This window comes from Hemicordylus capensis, chromosome 5 (assembly GCF_027244095.1).
Source record: "Hemicordylus capensis ecotype Gifberg chromosome 5, rHemCap1.1.pri, whole genome shotgun sequence".
NCBI classification, from domain to species: Eukaryota; Metazoa; Chordata; class Lepidosauria; order Squamata; family Cordylidae; genus Hemicordylus; species Hemicordylus capensis.
The window spans coordinates 60,412,568-60,440,257 of NC_069661.1; the positions used below are offsets into that span (position 1 = coordinate 60,412,568).

At 42.5% G+C, this 27,690-nt stretch overlaps 2 protein-coding genes across 5 annotated transcripts in view; one reads left to right on the forward strand and one right to left on the reverse strand.

The window, feature by feature from the left end:
• ANAPC10 (anaphase promoting complex subunit 10) overlaps window positions 1-2,559 on the reverse strand; it is a 64,601-nt gene extending 62,042 nt beyond the window's left edge. For both annotated transcript variants that reach the window (XR_008307884.1, XM_053252604.1), the window contains exon 1: window positions 2,423-2,559. The gene's annotated coding sequence lies outside the window, so the exon portion shown is untranslated. The remainder of the gene's footprint in view (window positions 1-2,422) is intronic.
• ABCE1 (ATP binding cassette subfamily E member 1) lies at window positions 2,549-27,690 on the forward strand. 3 transcript variants are annotated; one of them, XM_053252602.1, is made up of 19 exons: window positions 2,645-2,761; window positions 2,798-2,818; window positions 8,655-8,828; window positions 9,196-9,281; window positions 10,262-10,359; window positions 12,935-13,052; window positions 15,110-15,247; window positions 15,408-15,477; window positions 16,260-16,356; window positions 17,850-17,939; window positions 18,984-19,105; window positions 19,724-19,945; window positions 21,177-21,236; window positions 21,350-21,408; window positions 21,790-21,900; window positions 22,076-22,218; window positions 22,340-22,462; window positions 26,984-27,095; window positions 27,216-27,690. In XM_053252602.1, exons 3-19 carry the CDS (start codon window positions 8,726-8,728, stop codon window positions 27,261-27,263), a joined length of 1,800 nt encoding a protein of 599 aa, XP_053108577.1. In that variant the 5' UTR covers window positions 2,645-2,761; window positions 2,798-2,818; window positions 8,655-8,725; the 3' UTR covers window positions 27,264-27,690. The 3 variants fall into 3 exon arrangements, with proteins under 3 accessions (XP_053108578.1, XP_053108577.1, XP_053108576.1); XM_053252603.1 differs by lacking the exons at window positions 2,645-2,761; window positions 2,798-2,818 and adding an exon at window positions 2,549-2,640; XM_053252601.1 differs by having other exon boundaries at window positions 2,661-2,818.

Below are 27,690 nucleotides of genomic sequence, written 5' to 3' on the forward strand. Positions count from 1 at the left end.
TTGCATAGGCCTGAAAAGAACTGTACAAGGATCTTGTATTGTATGTTTTAAACCTCTGTTGTGAGCCTCCTAGAGAACAATTTGTTATGGGGAAGCCAACAAATAAAGTTTATTATTAATTATTTATCATCATCATCATCATCATCTTTCCCCATGACTCCTTATCAGCACTGGAAAATACAAAATTCCAGCCAAGCTGTGCAATGCTAGTGCAGGTGCATGAGATGTCATGGCATGGGCACTACAGCCTCAAATGGTGGATGAAATGGTGGCTCTTTAGTTTGGAAAAGAGGCAACTATGGGGAGACATGATAGAAGTGTATAAAATGATGCATGGAGTAGAGAGAGTGGACAGCAGTGAGTGGAACGAGTTTTTATCATCAGTGAGTGGAACGAGTTTTGTTCTGGCTGGCAGTATCAAGGCACACATAACTGTGTGCACATAACTCTCTCTTTCACACGCACAAACTGAGAAATAATTAATCATCCCCAGACACACACACCCCACCATGTGGGTCTCCTTCTGCTGCTGGGGGGGAGGGGGAGCCACCATCTCCTCCCATCATCCTCTCTCCTCCACCTCTCCCTGCCCATCGCTCGTGTTGCAGGTGGAGAGAGGCAGAGGCATGGGCTCTAGGCAAGACTCCTCACCTCCACCACCCGCATCCACCTCCGCCTCCCCTGGCTCTTGTGAACAGGAATCGTCTCCTTCCGTTCGCTGCCACCACTACATGAGATTGTGTGGTGGGCAGGGAGAGGCGGCGGGGGTGAGTGGGAAAAGGTGATGGGGAAAGGCAGAGGGAGGAGCAGCAGCCGCAGAGGAAGTGAGCGGCAGTTAAGGCTCACTGTGCGGGAGGCGGAGGATGCGCACGTGCGCAGCTGCACACCTCAGAGAGAACGGTGGTGGACAGGGAGAAATTCTTCTCCCTCTTTCACAACACTAGAACTAGGGGTCATCCCAAGAAACTGAAGGTCAGAAAATTTAGGACCAACAAAAGGAAGTACTTCTTCACACAGCACATAATTAACTTACGGAATTCTCTGCCACAGAATGTGGTGATGGCCACTACTTGGATGGCTTTAAAATAGCAATAGCAATAGCAGCAATAGCACTTACATTTATATACCGCTCTATAGCCGGAGCTCTCTAAGCGGTTTACAATGATGTAGCATATTGCCCCCAACATTCTGGGTACTCATTTTACCGACCTCGGAAGGATGGAAGGCTGAGTCAACCTTGAGCCCCTGGTCAAGATCGAACTTGTAACCTTCTGGTTACAGGGCAGCAGTTTTACCACTGCGCCACCAGGGGCTCATAAAAGGGGTTTAGACAAATGCATAGAGGACAGATCTATCAGTGGCTACTAGTCTGGTGGCTACAGACCACCTCCAGCCTCAGAGGCAAGTTGTCTCTAAATACCAGTTGCAAGGGAGCAACAGCAGGAGAGAGGGGGCATGCCCTCACCTCTTGCCTGTGGGCTTCTCAGAGGCATCTGGTGGGCCACTGTGGGAAACAGGATGCTGGACTGCATAGGCCTTGAGACTGATCCATCAGGGCTGTTCTTATGCATTTGCAGCATACAGGTATAAGCTGGGAATGCTGTAGTGTTATGAATATGAATGTATGAGAGTAAAAGAGGGGGAAAGTGAAATGTTTCATGTTTCACATGAAACATGTGAAAGCATTCCATCTGAGCTCCATTACATTTAAATGCACTCAGCATATTTGGGGCCAGTGCATTTAAATGTAACAAGAAGCACACAGGAAGGTGCCTGTATGTGGTCTACCTCAGCCTTGACTAGTGCTCTGCCACATGGGTATCTACCCCTTAACAACGGTAAGTGTGTGTGTAGAATTACATGGGATACTTTTAGCTAGTGTGTGTATGCACACACTGCATGCACATGCATGTGTGTGAACGATGGCTTCCAAGGTACCATTGTGCAGACACTCAAGATAAGCCAGAACAGATCCTGAGCCTCTCCCCTCTGTCAATCTGCCTGCCAACCCTTCTCCAGACTACTGAGAGGGGACGCCACCGCCGCAGGCTGGGGTCAAGGCTCAGGAGATTCGATTTGGGGGTTACACTCACTCAGAAAGACAAGATCCAAGGAGAGGCATTCTGCCCATGACCAGAGACACTTTTGCCTTAGGCAAATCTTTCTTCTTGTCTTTTCTTTCTAAGGATTTCTTCTCCTATGGAAGAGGAGGGCAGATGCACGCTCAGAAAATACTGGGGTTTTGAACAAAAAGGGAGAAAACGAGCAGACAGACTCGCCAGCTCACCTTACTATGGTGAGGAGAACAAACCAGAGGAAAATAGGGACGGAGAGAGAGAAATAACCCAACCATTCCTAAAGTGAATCATCTTCATTAATAATAATAATTATTATTATTATTAGCAGCAAAAAAATTACTTACACTTCCACCAACCGGTACTAACGCGGGCACCTTAGCCACACCCACTCTTTAGCCACGCCCACAGACGATCCGCGGTGGACCCTCCCCCCGTTTGCTTCCCAGACACCTTGTCGTTAGGCGATGACGTCACACATACCTCCCAGACTCCTCTCTAAGCACTTCCGGCGCTCCATTATGGCGGCACTGCTGCCACAGAGTGCGGAGGCTTCATCTCTATGGTGAGCGGCAGCGGCTCCTCTTTTTGGGGTGGCGGCCATTTTGGCCGGGTGGCAGCGGGAACACGCTGTCTCCGTGGCCGGGCTGGGAGCAGCGGGGCCCTACGAGTCTCACGTTCGCCTCGCCCCCCACTCCCCGTCCTGGACGGGAGACCTCTATGCCCCCCCTTAACCCTTCCTGGTAAGTAGAGCTTGGCGGAGAACGAGGCTCGCTCCCGTCCCGTCTCCTGCTCTTCCTCGCCTCAGGCGGGGCTGGTGTGGCGGCTGTCGTAAGGGCTGCCTGGGCCGCAGTTACCAAGCCCGCTCGCGGTGCTTTTCCGAGGGGCGAGCTCAGCACTCCAGCGTGAACGTGTGGGTAGCACAGTCCCCGGGCAATCCTGGCATCGCCTGTGCGCGGCCGCCTCCTCTCCACCCGCACCCCCCCGGGGAGGGGGTGTTATTGGGGCCCCTCTATCCATCCCCGCCCGTAATGTAGTCAGCCTTTTGCCAAAGCTGCAAACACACCCGTGCCATCGTAGAGGCGGTTTCGTGGCGCTGAAAAGGGTGACATGCGTGTTAAGAGTGATCTTAGCAGATCTGCATCTTCAGACAGACTTAAAAAGTAGAGGTGGGTTTGCTAACCCGTGTTAACCGGCAGAAGCCTTAGCATTGCACCCTTTGATTCCTGCTTCGGAATCCCTCAGGTAAACTCTTGGTAAGGCAGCCACCCCGCTGCCTGCCATACCTGCGAATGGCCATTCAGTTTTGTGTTGAAGGCCTCTTATCTACCTACCCAAATATCCATTTTTTCCAGTTCTGTTTTCTTAGCCTTTATTTCCTTAGCTATAGTATTGCTGCTGACACTTTTAAGGTAGTGTTTGAAAACGAGCCAAGGTTGGTACTGCCATTTGTGCTGCTAGGTGAGACCTGTTGAAGTATAAAGCCACCTTACCACTATCTATCTAAAACTGCCAGAATAAAACATGTAGATTCAAAACAGAACTCTTCTCTTCCCCCATCATCTCCCATATTCAATAATGTCTCTACTTAGGAAAAGCTTATCAGTGTATTGTTGGGTTTTTCCACTGTGACTTTTGGATAGCAGCTGTGACTCCATCTGTGTGCATACACAGAAGTTGCCTTCAATTGTAAAAGAGTAATTGTCTTAATCTGTTATAGGGAAACATTCTTATGACATGTTAAAGACTTGATTGAAATGTATTGTGGTGTGAATGTTGCTAACTTTCCATTCAGCCTTTTTAATATCATCACCCATAACTTTGCTCACTCACACTGGGCAATTATTTAGAGCATGGAAGTCAGAACGTACTTGGAATGATACAACTTTCTAGTTCTTGTGATAACAGCCACTGCTCCCTCTAAGGCGTGTGCATGTGTGCACGCTCACAAGCTTTTGGATGTCCACTCAGTTCATTTTAGATCCTGCTCAGGCCCAATCAGGAAGGCCCCATTCTGAATGCAGTTGCACACTCACACTGCCTTCATACTGCCACACAGAAGAAAACTCATTCTTCACAGAAATGAAAAAAATTGGAGGGGCCACTGATAACCATAGGAAGGTGGAAGACTGCACAAAACTATCCCAACTGCAGTGTAAAGTAGGGAGATGCATACAAAGAGAGAATGCTGTTCAGCTGGAGCATTGCTTCCTAATTTTGTGTCAGCAGTTCTCTCTGCCAGAAAGGCAAGCTTCTTAAATTGCTACAGCAGTGACAAAAACCAAAGCTCTGATTATATGTTTCACTCTTTTATGAGCTACTTTTGTTTTTAGCCTTCATAAGAATGACTAGGATCTTTGAAGTGTGGTGAGGAGGACTTGAGATGAATTGGAGGCAAAATTATCATTTCTTTTGTATATGTGCAGAGTGTAGTTTATTGGTCCATTGACCAAACAGAACCTACATGAAAGACGATTCTCAAACATAACTTGTTCAGAATTAACATACTGCAAATAGCTTAATTAACACACTGCTGGAGATGCCAACTTCTTTATTCTTGTAGGCTATTCTCTTATCCAGGCTGTGGTCCAAGGGACAGAAGCATGATTTACCACACAAGCCAATCTCTTGCAAATGATTGGCATCAGCTTTTTTACAGAGCCTATCTAGCAGTAAGTCCTTTCCAGTTATAAAGCATATGTTGTGGTGTGGAGTGTTGCATACAGATAGGGCACTTGCATAATAATATGCTTGCTCTGAGCAACCCCATTATTGTCAGGAAAGAATGGAATATAAATTTTGAAATAAAATTACAGGATTCAAAAGAAAGATGCGTGGTATATCTTTTCTTCCTGAAAAGATTTATCTCTTCTTTGTAAGTAAAATTGGCAAACCCCTTAAATATACTTTGACTAAAACAAAAGCTCTTTTAGATTGCTGCTACTCTGATCTGAAGTGTTTATACAGTGAGGGAAATAAGTATTTGATCCCCTGCTGATTTTGTCCATTTGCCCTCTGACACAGAAATGACCAGGCTATAATTGGAATGGTAGGTTTATTGTAGCTGTGAGAGAAAGAACAACAAACAAACTCTCAAAAGCCCAGTGCCCAAAAGTCAGCGATGGATTTGCATTGTAGTGAGGGAAATAAGTATTCGATCCCTTCACAAAAGATGTCTTAGTACTTGGTGGCAAAACCCTTGCTGGCAATCACAGAGGTCAGACGTTTCTTGTAGTTGGCCACCAGGTTTGCACACAACCCAGGAGGGATGTTGTCCCACTCCTCTTTGAAGATCCTCTCCAAGTCAGAAAGGTTTCGAGGCTGATGTTTGGCAACCCGAACCTTCAGCTCCCTCCACAGATTTTCTATGGGATTAAGGTCTGGAGACTGGCTGGGCCACTCCAGGACCTTCATGTGCTTCTTCTTGAGCCACTCCTTTGTTGCCTTGGCTGTGTGTTTTGGGTCATTGTCATGCTGGAATACCCATCCACGACCCATTCTCAATGCCCTGGCTGAGGGAAGGAGGTGCTCACCCAAGATCTGACAGTACATGGTCCCGTCCATCGTCCCTTCGATGCTGTGAAGGTGTCCTGTCCCCTTAGCAGAAAAACACCCCCAAAGCATAATGTGTCCACCTCCATGTTTGACAGTGGGGATGGTGTTCTTGGGCTCATAGGCAGCATTCCTCCTCCTCCACACACGGCGAGTTGAGTTGATGCCAAAGAGTTCGATTTTGGTCTCATCTGACCACAACACTTTTGCCCAGTTCTCCTCTGGATCATTCAGATGTGCATTGGCAAACTGTAGACGGGCCTGTACATGTGCTGCCTTGAACAGGGGGACCTTGCGGGCACTGCAAGATTTCAGTCCTTCACGGCGTAGTGTGTTACCAATTGTTTTCTTGGTGACTATGGTTCCAGCTGCCCTGAGATCATTGACAAGTTCCCCCCGTGTAGTTCTGGGCTGCTTTGTCACCGTTCTCATGATCATTGCAACTCCACGAGGTGAGATCTTGCATGGAGCCCCAGACCGAGGGAGATTGACAGTTATTTTGTGTTTCTTCCATTTGCGAGTTATCGTGCCAACTGTAGTCACCTTCTCACCAAGCTGCTTGGCGATAGTCTTGTAGCCCAGTCCAGCCTTGTGCAGCTCTACAACCTTGTCCCTGACATCCTTCAACAGCTCTTTGGTCTTGGGCATGGTGGTGAGTTTGGAAGCTGAGTGATTGCTTGCTTCTATGGACAGGTGTCTTTTATACAGGTACTGTAACAAGCTGGGATTAGGAGCACTCCCTTACAGAGGGTGTTCCTCATCTCAGCTCGTTACCTGCATATAGTGAAAAGACACCTGGGAGCCTGAAATCTTGCTGGTTGATAGGGGATCGAATACTTATTTCCCTCACTACAATGCAAATCCATCGCTGACTTTTGGGCACTGGGCTTTTGAGGGTTTGTTTGTTGTTATTCTGTCTCTCACAGCTACAATAAACCTACCATTCCAATTATAGCCTGGTCATTTCTGTGTCAGAGGGCAAACAGACAAAATCAGCAGGGGATCAAATACTTATTTCCCTCACTGTAGTTTCAGATCAGTGGTGGTATTATTTTTTATTTACTACATTTTATGCCACCTTTCTGCCTTGACAAAGGCACCCAAAGCGATTTACAATATTAAAATAAGCAAATTACAGAAGATTAATAAAACTTCGTTCCATGCTGTTGGTCTTTTCAGGAGCTGAGGACAAGAGCTCCTTGGCCTGAGTGCCTCCTTTCATGCCTTCCTCTCAGGGCACACTGGTCTTTCAGTAGTCCTGGGAAGGCGGGGGGGGGGTGCCCCAGCAGTTCTCACAGGCCAGAGCTGGTCTCTGTGGGGGCCGATGTTTTGCTTTCCCCTGGCCTGGGCGCATCCTTTCATGCCTTCCTCTCAGGGCACACTGGTACATTATATATGCTTTTCCTATTTTCGTCTTGTAAAGGAAACATTCATTTTCATCCTCCCTTCCTCTGTTGCCCTTCCCCCTGTTGAAATTTAGATTGTAAGCTTATTGGAGAAGGGACCATTTATTTATTTGCTTATGGATGATGGCTTGTGATGAATGAGTCATCCTATCCAATTTCTGTTTGTCTGTGGGGTGAGATAAAGAATACAAGTGTTTTTGGTTTGTTTTTAAATTAAGACATCTAGATACACATTGTTTTTGGAAAGTTGCCAGCAGATTCCAAATGTAGGAAGGAGGTCTTCTAAGCATATAGGAGTATTCTAAATGCATGAAATAAATTTGAAAGCAAATACCAAATTGGGAGAGCTTGATCCCAAGGTGAGACTCCACAGCTTGTGTACCACTATGCTGAACACAGCCTGAATTGAAGCCTGCTGAGTGCTTGATAACCCTCTTGTTGCTGTTGCCACATAAAGGTTTATCAAGCCTCTGATGTGGTTTAGGTTATCAAGCCTAGACAAGCTGTAGCTGTACAGACCTGTTGTAGGGAGATAACATCTCCCACTTTTTTTCTCTTTCCGGCGTTCCATCCTATCTCACTGTTTCAGTACTTGGTTGTATGTTATATCCTAGTATTGTATCTGATATATCAGATCCTTGATTGTGTATTTCAGACAAGAGTTACATTCTATTATCTGAACAGTAGGGATGTGCACGAACCAGTTCAGTTGGCCTTTTCCGGACTGCTGGATGGTTCAGTAGCGGGGTGGTTACCTTCAAGGAGCAGCGAGGATGTGCTCTTACGTCGTGCACTGACCACTTCCGGTCTGATGTTGACTAGGACAGCAAGAGAGTACACTGCTGCCCCGCACCAGCAATTTTGGGCACAGCACTGGTGGGGGAACCACGGCAGGGGAGGTAAGAGCACCCTCCCTGCTCCTTAAAGAAAAAACACACCCATCCCCACCAAACCGGCCATCTGCTGGTTAATGCACATCCCTACAGAACAGTATTATACAGTATTTCACAATGTTCCTGTCTGCTATTAGCATGTGTAATGCTGGCTGGGTCCAAATTCCAGTGACCTAAAAACTTCTAATAAAAGGTTTCAACAAAAACTATATATTACTCTGTTCAACACTTCTGGTAGTGCCTGACATTTAGGACTTTGCCGTTGCAGTTAAATAACATGGCCAGATTTGTGCTAGAAGCTTGCTAGTATTTTGTCCACCTTAAAATTTTATGGCATTCTTTTTATGGATTATGGTAAGGTAGGAGGCATAACTGTCAGAGATAATTAGGTGGTTTTGCATGAAGAGAAAACATAATGTTCATGAAGGCATTTCAAACTTGTTACTACTCTTAAACTATGGTTCAGTATTACTGGCATGATTCTAGGGGTCTCATGCATTTCTCATGTTTTGCTAAGCCCTGTAGTGAAGAATGTGCCCTCAAAATAGGATAGTAGGCATAGAGGTAGAGATTAATAATTGTGAATATCAGTTGTGGAAATGAAGTAAGAACCTATGATCAACATTACTGAGCATGTTCTCTCTGACTGCACTTCCTTATCAAAATCTAGCATTGTCCAATCCACTATTCCTTGCTATTTATCAATCTTGATACTTTTTTTTGTCTAGAACTTGAATTTTCATCTACCTTTTGGAATATTTAGTTGGTGTTGTGTATACGTTACTCTAAGTTCCTCACTATGGCTGATAAGCTAACAAGAATTGCTATTGTCAACCATGACAAGTGTAAGCCAAAGAAATGCCGCCAGGAATGCAAGAAGAGCTGCCCTGTGGTTCGAATGGGTAAGGAACTCAATGTTTCATATGAATTGGATTGTAAAGATGTACAATTAGGGCAGGAAATATAATTTCTGTTGATGATTCCAAGATTCCAGAGTCATGTTCATAGGTATCCTCTGTGTAATCTGTCACTTTCATTTACATTTTTGAGTCAGTAGTAGAAGACTATATCAAAGGGTTAGGGAAGTTGGGCGCAATCAACTATGAAAACTGTAGTAAGTGCTTAGGGAGTTATTAGGGGGCTGTTTGAAGTCTTAAACACAAATGTATTCTTTAACCATAAAATATACTTTATGGTTTCAAGGCCACATTCCATGATATACTTGGGACAAGAAACCTGTTTCTTATATTCAATATTCTTTTTCACCAGGGAAACTGTGCATAGAAGTAACATCACTGTGCAAGATAGCATGGATTTCTGAAACACTATGTATTGGATGCGGTATTTGCATTAAGGTAAAGAATGTGTCCAATTTTTAAAATAAACTGTACAATGCACTGGAATGGTTTGGGCTTGATTGCTCTTCTTGCCTCCTTCCCTGCCCCCCATAGTGAGATTCTTGGGCTTCTGTGCTTCCCTGGCCATTCAAATAAATGTGACCACCTCCTGATCTTGCCATATATGTAGTGTAGATAGATTACTATCTATCTGTGTACAACTGCCCCAGTGTGTGGGTTTTTTTAGAGGTAGAAAGAGAGCCTTTTGCCTTTTAATGCAGGTTGATTTTGTTCTTCCAAGAAAATGCATTGCAACTTGTATGCCATTCTATAAAATATCTTTTGTTTGATTTTATATTTTGGGGAGTGGCATTCAGACTTTCAGCAGAGTGGTGCTCCACTGTCAGAAACTCCTTCTATGAACAAAAAGAGTTGTGATCACAGAAGGGGTGCTTGTGTGACTAGAACTCTACTTCTGTTCACAGAAGGACTTTCAGCTGATGGAGCACATCTCCAATAGAGCTCTGGATACTAACTTTGGTTTTTATACATCTTAATTTGGGAATTCCCTCCCTCTGCCCTTCTTGATATGCTACCCTTGATGCCTACATCAGTAGCACAATTTGTGTCTTAACTTTTTTAATAGATTAAACCTTTATGTATCATAATCCTGTAGTAGGACATAGTAGGTTAATAGTGCTTAGGAATGGGTTTTGAATAAAGAAGGATACTTGCTCTAAAATTCCTCCTTTATTTGAATAGCTGGGGTGTAGCATTTCCACCCTAGCTATTTCAAAAGGAGTTGGAGATTTGTTAATTTTGCTTTATAGTTTGTGGGTGATGTCTAAATAAGAGAGTAACGTTTTGGAGATATTACAAAAATAAAGTTAAAATCATATCTGAAAAGGTAATATAAGGAAAAAAGCAGGTTTGTACAATGTATTTCGTGTCTGTTGCTTGTAGTGTGCTTTAATAAATTTATTTTATTAATGTTTCAGAAATGTCCCTTTGGAGCCTTGTCAATTGTTAACTTGCCTAGCAACCTGGAGAAAGAAACAACACACAGATACTGTGCCAATGCCTTCAAACTTCACAGGTATCATTTTCAACACACCTTAGAAAATTATTGCTTTAAAATAAATATAATGCAATCTGAATGTTTGTGTGAGAGAGTGTGTTTGTATCATTCCCTTGGTATGAGCTAAACATTCATCTTTGGTAATCAATGTATTCCTGGTTTAGGATTTTTAAAAATACATTGTCTTAATTGAGAAATTCAATTCTAGAGAAGTTTTGCAAAGAAAACGAAACTTTGGTCTGGTCCATATATGTAACATTGCCTCTGAGTCCCCTTCATGAGATTGTCCTTGGGCTTTCTGTGCCCTGCCCTGACTGTAGCTTCCATATGAATAGTTGCAATTGACTTGATCTTGCTGGCATCATGGAAATTGTTGCAGTCTTCTGTAGACATGCATGTTTGCTTCATTCAGTACTATTGCCACATAGAGGCGAGCTGGTCTTGTGGTAGCAAGCATGACTTGTCTCCTTAGCTAAGCAGGGTCTGCCCTGGTTGCATTTGAATGGCACACTACATGTGAACACTGTAAGATATTCCCCTTAGGAGATGGAGCCACTCTGGGAAGAGCATCTAGGTTCCAAGTTCCTTCCCTGGCATCTCCAAGATAGGGCTGAGAGAGATTCCTGCCTGCAACCTTGGAGACACCACTGCCAGTCTGTGTAGAGAATACTGAGCTAGATGGACCTGTGGTCTGACTCAGTATATGGCAGCTTCCTATGTTCCTATGTGTTCCTGAAGAAAAAATAGCATGAGAGGAGCAGTGGTACTGCCGTAATTGTAAATGTAACTGATCTGAGTAATGGACTTTTAAACAATTTTTCAACAGAATGGTGCTGGATTACTGCAAGGAAGCTAGTTCAACTTCCTGTTGCAGGACAGGAAACTGCTTTAGTCTCCTTTAGTCTGTCTCCCATTGCAGGACAATATAGACTTGCTATGTGAGCAAGAAGACCTCTCTTATCCAGTAGGTATAGGCTGTTTGACTTTCGCTGTTTCATGAATAGTCGCCTACGTGTTGCACAGCATAACATGGACAGTGCTAATCAGCTCGCACCACTGTGGGCTTGTAGTAAAGTGTGCACAGTGTTGCACTTTTGCTCAAGAGCACATATTCGTCAAGTAGCATGCCCACACTCCAGAAGTGCCTAGTTAAACCAGAAACGCATCACTTAATGTTTGATGTGTTTCTGATCTAACGAGCATATACAGAGTGCTGGCACACTTGAAGTATTTGTGCTCTTGTACAAAAACGCAACACCTCCTGTGATGCAGTGAGCCTGCAAACAAACTTAATAGGAACATAAGAAGCTGTCTTATCAGACCATAGGTCCATCTAGCTCAGTATTGTCTCCACAGACTGGCAGACACTTCTCCCAGGTAGCAGGCAGATATCTCTGTCAGCCCTACCTTGGAGATGCCAGGGAGGAAACTTTGAACATTGATGCTATTTCCAGAACGGCTCCATCTCCTAAGGGGAATATCTTAAAGTGCTCACATGTAGTCTGCCATTCAAATGCAACCAGGGAAGACGCTGCTTAGTTAAGGGGACAAGTCATAATTGCTGCAGTTGTAGGGACACCTCAATAGCATAGTTTGTGATGATATCCACCCTGATCCAAGATGGCGAACACGTAAACCTTTGAGGCACAAGTGTACTAATTTGTGGACTGCCTGACCCATTTGAACACATTGAACCAAATGGGTACAGTTGCAGTGAGTGACACACAGGGACACCTAAATGGCATAGTTTGTGATGTCATATACACTGTTTCAAGATGGCGGATGCGTACACTTGTGAGGCGCAAGTGGGCTAACTTGTGAACCACTTAACTGATTTGAACCAAATTTGCTACAGCTGTAGGGACAAATAGGGATGCCCTAATGGCGAGGTGTGCTATGATGTCATCTACTTCAATTCAAGATGGCAGCCACATGAACATCAGAGGCACAAGCGGGCTAATTTGTGGACTGTCTAACCCATTTGAACCAAATTGGATACAGTTGCAGTGAGTGATACACAGGGACACCTCAATGGCATAGTTTGTGATGATGTGATCCACCCTGATTCAAGATGGAGGAACCATAAACATTCAGGCACAAGTGAGCTAACTTGTGAACCGATTTGAACCAAATTTGCTACAGCTAAATGGACACATAGGGATGCCCCAATGGTATAGTTTGTGATTGTGTCACCCATCCTGATCCAAGATGGCAGATGCATAAACTTTTAAGGTGCAAATTCACTAACTTGAGGACTGTCTAACCAAATTGAACCAAATTTGGAACATCTGTAGTGAGTGACACACCCAGGGATACCTCAATGGTGCAGTTTGTAATTATGACACACACTTTGATCCAAGATGGTGGACACATGAACATTTGAGGCACAAGAGCTCTAACCTGTGGACCTCGATTTGCACCAAATTTAGTCCAGATGTAAAGACAGTGAAAAGAAAGTAGGCTAATTCGTTCTTACTAGAACAACTTGTTCGCATTTATGGTGCTGAGTACTGTGTATGAAAGCATATTGAATGAACATATTCTGTCTCTCTTTGATCATTGTTGTGTTAATGTTGGATTACTTTATGCCCAGGTTGCCTATTCCACGTCCAGGAGAAGTGCTGGGATTGGTTGGAACTAATGGCATTGGAAAGTCAACTGCATTGAAAATCTTAGCAGGAAAACAGAAGCCAAATCTTGGGAAATATGATGTATGTATTTACAATACATACAAAATGGGATGACCTAACAGCTTTTTAAGTTTTGCATTTTTGAGTCTTTGTGGAAATGAAAACTAGTAGAACCTGCTAAATTTCTAGTAATACTCAGTCTGGTGTAGTGTGGTGTAGTGGTTAGAGTCCTGGGCTAGGACCGGGGAGACCCGAGTTCAAATCCCCATTCAGCCATAATACTAGCTGGGTGACTCTGGGCCAGTCACTTCTCTCTCAGCCTAGCCTACTTCACAGGGTTGTTGTGAAAGAGAAACTCAGGTATGTAGTACACCGCTCTGGGCTCCTTGGAGGAAGAGCGGGATATAAATGTAAAAAAAATAAATAATAATAATAATAATTTAATAAGTGGAGCCCATATCATTAAAGAAGAGCAGAAGTTGACAAAAATGTGTGTTAAGATAAGTACAAGGAATTTTTTTAAGGAAATATATCTATGTTCCAGTATGTCTTTAATTACCAGCAACCTATTACAGTTGCTTTCCCACAAATGTCTTATTGTGAGACTATTAAAAATCACTTGCCTGTATCCCATCATCATAGGGCAGCAATTATGACCTTAGTATCTTCACTCTCAGCTCTCTCTTCTATGTCAGCCACTCTTTTATGTTATCTTTCCCAAAATCAGGTCTCCTGTTCTCTACTGTGACTTCAGCTCTTCCAACTGTCCATTGGGTTGGGTAAACAGCCTATGTAAACAACTCATACATAGCATTTTGTCATGTGTAGTATTGTAACTTTACCCCAAAGTTTACATCACTGTGCTACCTTTGGGGGGAAAATATTAAATCGTTCATAATTAGTAAGGACATTTTACACCTTTGTGAAAAGACAACTTACATTTCTTTGGGGGAATGTAGAGCAGCATTGACTAGCTCTTGTCACTTCTGCCTACTTAGCCTGATTAATATTCAGATTTTAAGTATTTCTAGACTTTATTTACTCATGGGAAGTGTTATTTTTGTCATTCGTTTTCTGTGCAAGATATGTGAACTTAATTGGTTTCTTTAAAATATTGTTTTTCCACCATAATTGGAGCCCATCCTAGAGTATAGGGTATTCCCAGCTAGGGGTGTGCACGGAACCGCAGAACTGCGGTCCGGCACTGTGGTAGGGGGTTCCTTTAAGAGCTGGGGGAGGGTTTACTTATCCCTCCTGCCGCTTTCCCCCTCCGGCACCCGTAGTTCTGTTAATAATTGGAGCGGCTTATTGAAGCCTTTTGCAGCGTAGCCAGCAGCAGCAAAACAGAAGAAGGGGCGGCAGGGAGGTATCCTGCCGTCCCAATTATTAACAGAACTACTGGCGCCGGAGGGGGAAAGCGGCAGGAGGGGTAAGTAAACCCTCCCCTCACTCTTAAAGGAACCCCCCACCCCGAATCACCCAAACCCTGAACTGCCGATGTCCGGACCGGTCCGGAGGCTTGTAGAATGGCCTCCGGAACGGTCTGGGCTCATCACTATTCCCAGCATGCCTCAGGAATAGACCGGAAGTTAGCAAAAATTTCCTGTTTAATGTAGGCAGAGCCCCGATCCCCCAGTTCCTTTCCTGTCTGTCTCAGGATAGCAGCAGAGAGAAAGGGCTTCACATAGGGCTTACTTTTGTTCTTTTCTCTTCTTTTTCCTTTCCAACTGCCCTTAAGCCTTTTTTCTTCTTTCTCTTATGGACACCTCCCTCTCCTCCGCACGGAATTAGCACAGGCAACAGAAGCCCTTATGGGGCAACAACCCGCCCCCCCAAAACAAGACGCGGCTCCCGACACTGCCCTAGCACAGCTCACATTAAGTTTGCTTTCTAAAAAGTCTAGTTGACAATGACACCTTTTAAATCAGGGCAGTGGAAAAAGGGGGTGGGGGGAGTATGCTTTTGATCCTTAGCAGCGGCTGCTTTTATCCTGCACATGATATAGGTCTAATCCAGGAACTGACTATTGCCCCTTCACCAGCACCTGTAATACATTCCTCAAGCCATTAGATAGATGTGTTCTTGTGCTGAACCATGTTTTTGTTCTCAAATGCTTTTTTTGAAATTCTCCCGTATAGGACCCACCTGACTGGCAAGAAATCTTGACTTACTTCCGAGGATCTGAATTGCAGAACTACTTTACAAAGATCTTGGAGGACGACCTCAAGGCAATTATTAAACCCCAGTATGTGGACCAGATTCCCAAGGCTGCTAAAGTGAGTAAAGTTGTTATGAGTGTGGAGAAATGGCAAGCTTTTAGAAGATCATGCAAAGTTTACAATCTTAAGACAGAGTCATCAAGAGGAGGTTACAATTTAGTACCATATCTAAACTTTTGGCTTAAAAAAAGACTGACTGTTTCCTTTATCATGACAGGGGACAGTGGGCACTATACTGGACAGGAAGGATGAAACTGGCACACAGACTATTGTATGTCAGCAGCTTGGTAAGTGACTATTTTTATGCGAGGTATTGAGGGTTGATTTTACACTATAGACAACATCCAGACTGACTTAGTCATTTAGTTAAATTAAAATTAATGGGACTTAAGTTAGTCATGACTAACTTTTCATTGATTTCAGTGGTCGTCAGGCATGACTGGCCAGTTGGAATGTTGCTCATTTACTTTAATGAATTGTAATTAAATATGTTTAAAACATTTTTCATAGACTTTGAGTAGCACAAAACAACATTACATACTAGCTACTAGTAAAATAATATGTTTAGACTTTATCTTGTACCTGTCAACAGCTAGAAATTTGGTATTAGGGGCTGGGTTATAGAGAGGTTTTAATGTCAGTAGGGAAGACTGGTTGATCTGTTACATTTCACTAGCAAGTAGATAGATTGTAGCTTAAAAATAAGACAATTTGTTTTTCATTTGGCTTTCATCCTAGGGATGTGCTGTGCTTTTGATCCCCAATTCCTAGGTTAGATTTTTACACTCACTTTCATGTTGGGGAAAGTCCATGCATACAACAGAAGTGCATGTGCAGAACAGTCCATCACTGAAGTGAATGGTGAAGCTATTGGGTACATATGTTTCCTTTTTGCAGAAAGAGCAGTTCTACTGGGGTACTAACTGTTGATATAAGCTGATATTTTTATTTATTGATCTGATTTGATTTGTATACAGCCCTTCCAAAATGGCTCAGGACATTATAAATATTTGTGCAACTGGGCATTTTAGCATGCAATGTGTATACTGGATGTAAAAAATATTTGCAGATCTGACTCATCTGAGAGAACGAAATGTTGAAGATCTATCAGGAGGAGAACTTCAGAGATTTGCCTGTGCTGTGGTTTGCATTCAGAAGGCTGACATGTATGTAATGTGTTTTGTACTGGACATATTAGAAGCTTTGTTGCTTAGAATATTTCTCCTGTAGCTAGAATTGGCAAATCAGTCCTCGTGCGACTGATACGTTAAACTAAGTAAGAGGAGTTGTCTGGAGCTTCTTTTGTTTTACAATTTGATTTTTTAAGGATATTGTTGGTGTGTTTAATGCCCATCTACTCTGCCATGCAAACCAAACACTTCTGTAGTTTAAGTGCTAATGATTCTTATAGTGTCTATAATTGTGTCTGGGTCGCTCATTGAGAATGGGATGTTTCAGGTTTGCTTGTTGAAACTTAGTCCTGATTAGTACTGACCTTGGGATTAATAAAAGTGACATTGAGATTGGTGACTTTCTAAATTGGCAAGATCCATATTCAAATATGAAGAAATAGCCTTTAGCACTTATCACAGGGTGCTTAACTTTTTATTAAAAGCTATGAATGGGTTCAGACATACTAAATCTTGATTAAATCATATTTTAGCACTGAGTCAAAATCAACTTGACAGCACACTTTATTTTACCTTAGTATAATAGCAATAGCACTTACATTTATATACCGCTTTATAGCCGGAGCTCTCTAAGCGGTTTACAATGATTTAGCATATTGCCCCCAACATTCTGGGTACTCATTTTACTGACCTCGGAAGGATGGAAGGCTGAGTCAACCTTGAGCCCCTGGTCAGGATCGAACTTGTAACCTTCTGGTTACAGGGTGGCAGTTTTACCACTGCGCCACCAGGGGCTCATAAGCTTTGGGCTGTTGCACTCCCCTTCCCTTCCACATGCAGGAGAGGAAATTTTCAGTTTCTAGTCATGACTTAGAACAAACCATGATTTTTTTGTTTTAACCCAGCCAGTCTTGTTCTAAGCACATTTGAGGATCTGGCATAACAACAAATTGCAGTTCCACCCATGGACAGAAGCTGAAATTTCCTTCCCTTCTGCACATATGTGCATATACAGTACAGAATTCCAAGGGATTTTGTGCAGAGGTAGTGCTGAGGAGTAAATATGTTTCTCAAATTGCCCTCTGGCTATGGTACTTTGCCAGTTCATATACTGGCAATATGGTAAAATTTATATTAAACTCATGGTGGTCTTCAAGTGGTCACTACATGCAAAACTCAGAAGTATAGCATTAAAGTTTGTGGGGGGAATTCTCTATCAGCTCCTGAAAAATGAATGTCTTTTTGTGATGCTGGGCAACATTTTTTTTTTTAATCCATCATTCTTTGTTTAAAATTCAGAAAAGCTACTGGGTCCACATATAATTGTTTCGCAGGCTGGATCTGGGGTATCAGTGAGCCATCCCCATCTTAAATGATAGTATGGCAGAACAAGAAGATTGACCAATACAAGAGCCCAGTTTAAAAGGGGGATAGTTGGCTCTTTATATAGTAATTTAATGTAATTTAAAGGAGACTGGTTAATACGTTAGAATGTGTTGACTTAAGGCCTGTTTTTCCCCCTTGGATAGCTTCATGTTTGACGAACCATCTAGCTACCTGGATGTTAAGCAGCGTCTGAAGGCTGCCATTACTATTCGATCTCTAATAAACCCAGACAGGTAGGTACTGTATGCATAAAGGCCTTTATTTTAACTGTAGTGAGCATCCATTTATGGACAGATAACATCTATCTTTGTTGACCCTCTTCTGATGTAAGTTTACTTTTCAAGTGCTTATCCTCTGTCCCTAAAACACACACCACTGCATCATTTGGTAGTACTTCTCATCAAGGCTAGTTAAGTATCTGCATAATCTCAGATTTTGTGGTTTGGGCTGAGGCCGATGGTGGTATCCCTATCTGAAGCACCAAGCCTCTGCTGTCAGTCTAGTCCAGCTTTAATTCCAAAGCAATAGGACTTGACATTACTTGCTTTTAGACAATTTCCCACAGGCTTTGTTTCTAAAATGTATTTTTCCTAAGATTACAGTTGTTACCTTTACTTAAGACAGCTGAGAATGTGTCTATGTACATGTACTTGAGATGTAATCCTTGTCTCAGGAATGTCTTGTTGCAGCTACTTCTGTGCTTAAATTTTCAGCTGAAGTGGTGAATTAATTTTTTCTCAGATTGACACTTTGAGTGTCATGTTTTCAGCAAGAATACTGATAGGATTTTGAATACTGTCAATTTAGCACTGTGTCAAGAATATATAGGCTGGCTTCCAGACTACTGCTGCATGTGCCAAATAATGTTTTATGTGTACAACAGGGAAGGTGCCATTTTCACCTATTCCCCCTCCCCTCTGCAGGCTACTGTGCCTCCTGAAAATATGTTCCTGTGTGGGACCCTCAGCAACATATATTTGGGAGGCACATAGCTGCAAAAGGAAGGGAAGAGTAGCAAAAATCACACCTTCCCGCGAAACATGCAAAACACTAATTGGGACATACCATGTTAGTCTGGATGTTGGCTGCTGGCATATTAAATGATACCACATTGACAAAGATGTTGTGTACTAGATCAGTAGTAGCATAAGCTTAAGTTGTTTTGAAGTTGGTCATATATTTTTGCTTGAAGGTCTGAAAAGATACAACTTCCCCCTCCTTCAGAGTCCTTTACAGTAAAATAATAGCTTTAAAAATTTTATTTCCCTATTTTCCAGATATATTATTGTGGTAGAGCATGACCTGAGTGTACTAGATTATCTCTCTGATTTCATCTGCTGCTTATATGGTGTGCCAAGTGCTTACGGTGTCGTCACTATGCCTTTCAGTGTTCGAGAAGGTCAGTGTTGTTAAATTTGCTTTCTCTCTTCCCTTGTTGCATTTGTTCTTCCTACAAAAGGTCTGCCTCTACTGCAAATAACTTACTGGTATCTTTTAATGTATATTCTAACAAATGAAGAACAATGCTTCCTTAGTTTCCTAGGTACTTGTGACTTCTCATACTTACTGCAGAGAGGCCTCCCTCTGTTTCTTACCACCTCCATATCCCAGTGCAAGTGACAAAAGACCCGTGTCTCTCCTAAGCCCCTCTACCTGTATGCTAGATACGGATCTAAGGGAAGAGAGAGAATTGGTGGCAGCCACAGTTAATGGCTGGCTAGTGATCTAAGCCTAAACTTGTGGATCTCTGATTATGTTCATTTGCAAAGTTCTACATATTCCTTGCTTCAGTAGGTTCCGCCTTAATTACATAAAGGTACTATGTACCATGCGCTTCCATCCTGTGGAGGATGCTTAAGTAAAAAGTACAGAAAGATCTTGCACTGGATTGCATTGCTGTTTCCTAGGCTTTAAAAGATAGACCTTGATGCAGACCACCTAAAATGGAATTTAAACATTGTTCAGTAGTTTCCTACATGGCTTGGTACTCTTCTTAATGCAGACTTCTCTTCTGCAGGCATTAATATTTTCCTGGATGGCTACGTTCCAACGGAAAACCTAAGGTTCCGAGATGCATCTCTTGTTTTTAAAGTGGCAGAGACTGCTAATGAAGAAGAAGTTAAGAAGATGTGTATGTATAAATATCCTGGAATGAGAAAGAAGATGGGAGAATTTGAGCTATCAATTGTAGCTGGAGAATTCACTGATTCTGAGATCATGGTAATGCTGGGAGAAAATGGTGAGTGTTTTTTGCAATTTGGAAAAATCAGCGCAGTTGAATTTTTGGAGTTTATATTCTGAAGCTTTGTCAGGAATGTAGGAAAGCATGTTCCTTGCTCCCTGTCCCAGCTGTTGATGTCATATATCCATTCATGTAATATTTAACCTTCTGAATTCCTATTAATGGCAGAAATGGAGGACACAGAAATCTACAGAAGCTAGGCTTTAAAAAGATAACATCCCCACGGATGGTAACAAGTGTATATATTCAAAATCTCCATTCCAAAGGGAAGAGTGTTGGTGGTATTGAACTTCTTTCCTCTCTTATGTACACTCCTTTCCGAAAATTCGAGATGCTTATAGAATAGTAGTTAATCTTACATTATTGAATCAGGATTTAAGCTGTAGTTTGTATCCCATATTACTTTGTGAGCTTCAGTATTTAACTACAAGATGATCCTCCTGCATGTGTATAATATCTGCATTCAGGGAAGAGCGTACTCTGTAGATCTCCTAAGACTCTGACATGAAGGAAGAAGTGGTCTTTGAGGCATCTGGGATTGGGGCCAAACCATTTTAGGGATTTAAACGTGAAACATCCAACATCTTGATTTGTGCCTGGAAGAGAATTGAGAACCTGTGCAACAGGAGCTCTGTGACCTGCCCCTGTCAGGAAGCGGATAGGCCAGCTAAGACTTCGATATAGTGGCCCAGGGTAGCCAAATGTAGAACACATGATAATTGGCCAGCAGTATTATAGCAATTTTTTGTGAGTTCTTAATTTGTTTCGTATGTTGATATGATCAGTGAACAAACGTTTATCAAGCATTTCCGTAAGAGATTTTCATTCAAAATATTGTCAACAGTGATTATTGGATACTTCTAGATCTTAAAAAAGCTCTAGTTGCCACATTTCTCAATTTTAATTATATGGAGGCCTCTCTATTTAACATACATTATGTTAATGCATATAACTCCTGCTAATTATGCAAAGAGGTACTGGCTCTTCTGTTTAGGAGGGCAAGAGCAATACTCCCTCTATTCATCCCCGTATAGTGTCCCCTCCAGTGGTTTTTGCTGGCGTGTCTTTTGTATTTCTTTTCAGATCATAAATAGCTTTGGGAATCATTTTCTGTGTGTTTTTATGTAAACCACTTTATGTACAGTTTAGGAACTTTTTTGTTGAACATTGGAATATAAATAATGTTTGAGCCAATGCGAATACAGTATTCACTTTTGTTCTCTTTTAGGAACTGGCAAAACGACATTCATTCGCATGCTTGCTGGGAGACTTACACCTGATGATAAAAGTAATGTTTTCCTTTAAGAAAAAGCATATTAACACTTTTAAAAATTAACATACAGTTTAAAACTTTGATTTCATTTTTTTCAATGGTGATTACATACAGTCCTTCTCTTACAGGTGAAGTACCTATCTTAAATGTTAGTTACAAGCCACAGAAGATCAGTCCTAAGTCTACAGTAAGTGTTGCTTCTGTGTTTCATTTGTACAATTTCTAGGTATTAATAATGGAGAGACCACCTTAAGTGGTGCAGCGGGGAAATGCTTGACTAACAAGCAGAAGGTTGCCGGTTTGAATCCCTGCTGGAATGTTTCCCAGACTATGGGAAATACCTATATCGAGCAGCAGTGATATAGGAAGATGCTGAAAGGCATCATCTCATACTGCATGGGAGATGGCAATGGTAAACCCCTCCTATATTCTACCAAAGACAACCACATGGCTCTGTGGGCGCCAGGAGTCTAAATTGACTTGACAGCATACTTTACCTTTATCTTTAATACTGGAGAAGGCATATTGGAGATAATGAATTGAGCTAAATGTGGACTTATTTGAACAGGGCAGTGTACGTCAGCTGCTTCATGAAAAGATTCGAGATGCCTATACTCATCCACAGTTTGTGACTGACGTAATGAAGCCTATGCAGATAGAAAATATCATTGATCAAGAGGTAATATCCATGTTATTATTTATTTAGCGCATTTTTATACCACCCCAACCCATGGTCTCACAACAAACAAAAACCAAACATTAAAATCAATTAAATACTATGTTCATGGCATGTTTGGGTTTTGAGGGCCTTCAATAATATATCAAGTGAACTTCTTAAACTCTGCTTCTCTCAGGTGCAAACACTGTCTGGTGGCGAGTTGCAGCGAGTTGCTCTTGCTCTTTGTCTTGGCAAGCCTGCTGATGTCTACCTGATTGATGAGCCTTCTGCATACCTGGACTCTGAGCAGCGTCTGATGGCAGCTAGAGTTGTCAAACGGTAATCTGGAGAGGGGTTCATGTCCAAAAAGCATTTACTGGTTTCATAAGTGAAGTATCTTAAGCTAATTGTAATAATAATGGATCGCAAGAAACCTCATGAAATCTCTCTTCTATTTCAGTTTCATTCTGCACGCTAAAAAAACTGCCTTTGTGGTAGAGCATGACTTCATCATGGCCACCTACTTAGCAGATCGTGTCATTGTCTTTGATGGCATTCCATCCAAGTGCACAGTAGCAAACAGGTAATAAGCAGCATGGACAGGCACAGGACAAAATATGTAGCACACAATTCTGGTGCATATGTTGCTGTTGTGTAGCATGTGAGCTGTGTCTGCATTCCAGTCTTGCTAGTTTGGGAAGAAACCACTTAATTCACCCAACCCATGGGATTGTTTAGCTTTATGACGATGCTGTGGCATCATCGTGAAGCAGTCATTGAGTGAGGGCAATGCTGCTTGTATTCATTCACCGACTACCACTGCTATAACAAAAACTTATATACTGCTTTCAATGAAAGTTCTCCAAGTGGTTTACAAAGAAAGATAAGATCACTCTGGGGTCTTGTGAATTTAAAAAGGCGGGGGGGGGGGCGGAGCTCAACAGCAGCTGGGTGTACAAGTGCCACTAATGGTACACTTGTCCTGCACTTGGTCCCTGTTCATATGCCCGTCTACTTTGTAGCCTGTGAATATGAATGAAAATTATATAATTACACAAAGAGCATGCTACCTGTCAGTTTGCTACGTTATCACGGTAGGCCTCGGAATAAGGCAAAGATGGGAAGAGATAATTCTGATGAGTGCAAATTCAAAGAGGCATCAGAATCATTAGGGCTGTGCTTCAGAGCGTCTAAGTAAAATAATATGCACCACCCCTTCAGAACCACAATGAGGTGGTCACTCCTAGAGTGGCCATCTCTGCACAGTATTGTGTGCTTCCAGTGTTGTGGGAATTCCCTGCTAATTGAGCAAGCAGGAACTCTTTAAAGTGGTGATTCTCTTTATATCAATAACTTCCTTATGGTCTTTGACCAGCATAAGGTAGGAAAACATTGGCAGCTATTAATGTGGAGAGAGTATAAACAGTAAGAAAGCGATAACATTGCTAAGTTATTAGAACCTGTAAGGTTTATAAAGACTATATTACAGTCTCTGGCCATCGTAAGGTTCTCTTTTTTTATTAAGCAGGAGGAGAGCATTCTCCTTATTCAACCACAGTACAGCATTCCTCTCGTGGCTATTGCTGTTGTGTACCTTTCGTTTCTTTCTAAATTAGGAGCCCTTTTAGGGACAGGGAATCACTTTATTTTTGTTCAAAAGTGGTATATAAATAATCATAGTCCTTTACAGAAAGTAGAGCCCTGTAGTGTGCCACCAATGGCTGGGAAGTCACATGGGAAAGCGATGGGAGGTGTAGTCCTTTCTCTATAGAGCTTTGACCAGGCAGTGGCTGGAAAGTAGAAGGCTCTGCTTGCCATAAAGGAGGGCCCCCTGCCCTGGAAGCCTGCAGTTGGCCACCCTCTACATAGTTTCAAAGGGGTGGTGCATATTATTTCAAACACACACTGCAAAGCACAGCCCTAAAAAGTTACCTAGCGTACTGCAAACTTAGCAAAGAGGGAGTAAGTGAAAACAAAGAGGGGTGTGCCAAACTGAAATTTTCGAGCTGAACTGCTGGTCCATGAACCAGTTTGGTTGAACCAAGTGGCTGGTCTGCTCTGTTTGACTGAACCAGTTTGGTGGTTTGATGGGCTCTGCTTATAAAGGGGAATCCAGTGAAGATTCCCCTTTACAAGGAAAGGGGTGCATGCGTGGAGACTGGAACTGCCCCACTGCAGAGGTGAGTTGCTGGAGGGAGCACTCCGTATTTGGGCTGCACCAGGGGGGCTTCGAGGAGCAGCCACCACCACCGGGCCCGTAAGAATCTTAATCTACTTTTAAAGGTGCCTTCTCATTAACCCCCTGGCAGCCCTTCATTTATTTGACATATTTATATCACCCCCAAAACTTGAGTCTCTGGGCAGCTCACAATAAAAATTTACCTCTAGAAGGCTTTTCAAGGATCCCCCCACTTTTTTGCTTGTAAAGGGGAATCATCACCGGATCCCCCTTTATAAACATAGCCCCTCAATCCCAAACCGGTCCACCATAGACCGAGTTCAGTTTGACAATAGACCCGGCTGCCTCCGGTTCATGATTGAACCGTTGAACCAGCCCGCTTTGAGGCAAACCAGTTCATGGTCAAACTGTTTGTGTACACCTCTAAACAAAGAATTGCTCTTAAGAGAATTAGGAATATGGACAAAGCAATGGTTATACTTTGGCTGGCTCTTTCCCCTAGGTTTTGCAGATGTACAACTCGCTTGTCTTCAGTGCTTCTTCATGGAGACCAAAAGACCTCATGTGGGAAAACCAATGTGAATGTTCATTTCAGACTGATTTGTGTCACATTTCCAAACAAGACGGTGGCTGACATCCAGACTAAATTTCCTCATGAGTAGTCCCACTGAAATTAACAGGGCAAATCATGCATATATAGCTGAATGCTAGCCATTGTCTTTTAATTGAAAGTTGTCACTTTGCCTTTCAGTTGCTAGAAGTAAATACATTTCAGGTAGTACAGGTGGCCCTTGTTGGTGGGGGTTCCGTTTTGGCCTATAACCATGGATAACAAAACCTTAAGTCAGTGGGAATTGGGGGAGGGGGGTAGGTTCTGGACCCCAGGAAAATGACTGGGTAAAAGCAGAAATAAGTATGAAGCACAGCACTGTACTTTGGCTACCTCAGCTCTCTCCCTTTCCCATTCTCCAGCAATGCCCTCCAGCTTCTCTAGTAATGCGTAAGCATAACATTCCCTCACCCCACTGTGGAAGTCAGCACTTAACAGCACAAGCCTTTTGGCCTGATTGGTTGTAGGTTGGCCAGCCAAAGAGGCAGCACAAAATTAAATCCAATTCAAGGAAACACACACACAGGAGTGTGAGAATCAAGGAGTGAGAGGAGAATTAAATCTTCAGTGGATAATTAAAATCAATTTTTAATTTAAATTGAGTTTTTAATTGCAATTTAAATAAATACAGTACTATACTTATCAAATTCAAAGTTAATTTTGGATTTAATTTAAAAACTTCATCAAAATTAAAATTAAATCTATAAAAGGATTAATTGGCATCTTACAAGGGCAGCACTATGTTGCAAGAGGCTCCAGAAAATGGCTCCAAAAAGCCTCCAGAAGTTCCAGAGCAATGGCTCCTTCTGGCTCTCAAAATGGCTTTTAGAAGCACAAAAACTCTAAGCATGCAGACCAAAGTACTCTGCTGTCCTCCTCCAAACTCCTTTCACCAGCCCATGAGCACAACCATGGATATGCGAAGCTGCATACTGCGGATAATGAGGTCAGGTATACATTGCCTGACTGCAGATATGTGAAACTGTGGCTAACAAGGGCCACCTGTACTTTGCTGGTTGCTCAGCTGTAACTAGCTAAATATATTCAGTATAATGTGTGAACCATCTTTGTTTTAGCATGTAATCCTTCATAAAATGTGCTATATGTAGAGATTAGTGGGCTCTCCCATCTTGAACTATAACAGGTTCTTCCTCTTTGAGCTTTTTCAAAGAATGCTCTGAAATTTTGAGATGACTGTCCTATTTCAGATGTTTCCCTGGCAGCCCTCTAATGGTCCAAACCTTCCCTGCACTTTGCTTCTCTCCTTCTCACCCATCTCTTTCCTCTCCCCTTAATTTAGCTTCCAGCAGCTGTGATTGGGCAGAAAGCAAAGGGGCAGGGTTTCTCTTGTGCCTGAAAGCCTTACCAGCAAGTCATCTGCAGTAGGGCTGGGCTTTGGGGTATCTCAGAAGGCCCAGTAGGGCCATTCCCTCCCCACACCATGTGGTGGCAGCCGATCCGAAGGCACTTGCCCCAGGTAGTACGGTGGTTGGAGGGGTTCCTTTAATTCCCAGCACAGCACTGGCACAGAAGAGGTTGGGCGGGTGCGGAGAATGCCAAGGCGGCAGGGAGGCTGGAGGAAAGTTCAGGGATTCCTGCATGTCTCCTGACATTCTCTGCACCCACCCAGACTCCCATGCATGAGTGCTGAGTTGGGAATTAAAGGCATTCCCCCTCTCACTGTTCTACCTGGGGCAAATATCCAGGATCAGCTGCCTCTGCATTGTGGGGGAAGGAATGGCGCATCGGGCCTTCCAAAATGTCCGAAAACAGCCCTAGTTTCCAGTACAAGCGCTCAGAAGTCCTAGCAAACTACAATCTGCAGGAATCTTTGTGCTGCAAACTTCCTTTTTGTGAGGCTTTTGGGCCTAATGAAAGCTTGAACAGGCACATCCACATCGTAGTCACTACTGCTAGTTTTGGGGGAAAGGGTACCATGGCTCAGAATGGTTTTTTAAATTGATTTACCAGCCTAGTTTAAAGCTCAAGTGGATTTAGGAGTTGAAATTGTCGTCATAGGTATGCACAAATTCCAACCCTTTCCATCATGTTTCCACTCTGCTTTTTATCCTGTTGCATCTAGTAACAGTAGCAGCAGTTGCTGACACAATATACCTCTACTGCTAGGCAAAATTAGGAGAGTGATATATACCAAAAAAATCTTGAAACCTTGTAGTCACTAGCTGCAATCCTGAGGTCTGCTTTGTTGATACAGTAGTTTGAGTTGTTGCTGATCTTTCAAGTTGCTCTTCAGTAACTAGGAAACTGTAAAATGGCCTCCTGAGGAAGGTAATATTCTTCTGACTTCTTTACAGTCCTCAAACCCTTCTGGCTGGCATGAATAAATTTTTGTCTCAGCTTGAGATTACTTTCAGAAGAGATCCAAACAACTACAGACCAAGAATAAACAAGCTCAATTCAATCAAGGTAAGAACAGCAGGCATGGCAAATGCTAAAGTTTATATCTCTTTCTCCTCTCCACAAAAGACATGGATTTCTGCATTTGCAGTTTTAAGGGAAGTTTAATGTTTTGTGTTTCTTTTCTAGGATGTGGAACAGAAGAAAAGTGGGAACTACTTTTTCTTGGATGATTAAATGAAAATTGTGTCATCGGTTTATAAAACTGAAAACTTTTGTTACATAAAATGCAATCAGGTTTTACAATACCGCTCTCATTCCAGAGGTTAAAATAGAATGTTACTGTTCAGTAACATCTACTGCAGTAGCAGTGTCAGAGTACCACTTTTTGTGCCTGACAAGGCCATCTTTTGGATGTAAGATTTCAAAGCAGAGGCAGCTGAAATTATACCAAGAGACTGAGCTTTTTCACAACAGGGAGACTTTGGTTCAGATGTAACTTATTAATGTACCAAATGCTGACATATTTCCAATTTTAAGTCTTTCAGCTGTTTTCTGTACAAGATGGTTTACAAAAATGTCAAGATATAGAAATTGCTATTTTAAAAAGATTCTGAATCTCTCAAATGAGGGTTTCATAAATAAATGTTCATCTAAATCTCTA

Bases quoted from the DNA above. Each gene is read 5' to 3' on its own strand.
- ABCE1 (XM_053252603.1), top strand. From the start codon at position 8,726: ATGGCTGATAAGCTAACAAGAATTGCTATTGTCAACCATGACAAGTGT. The intron at 9,282-10,261 runs GTAAAGAATGTG...TTAATGTTTCAG, and splicing joins GATGCGGTATTTGCATTAAG to AAATGTCCCTTTGGAGCCTT. The intron at 21,237-21,349 runs GTAATGTTTTCC...CTTCTCTTACAG, and splicing joins ACTTACACCTGATGATAAAA to GTGAAGTACCTATCTTAAAT.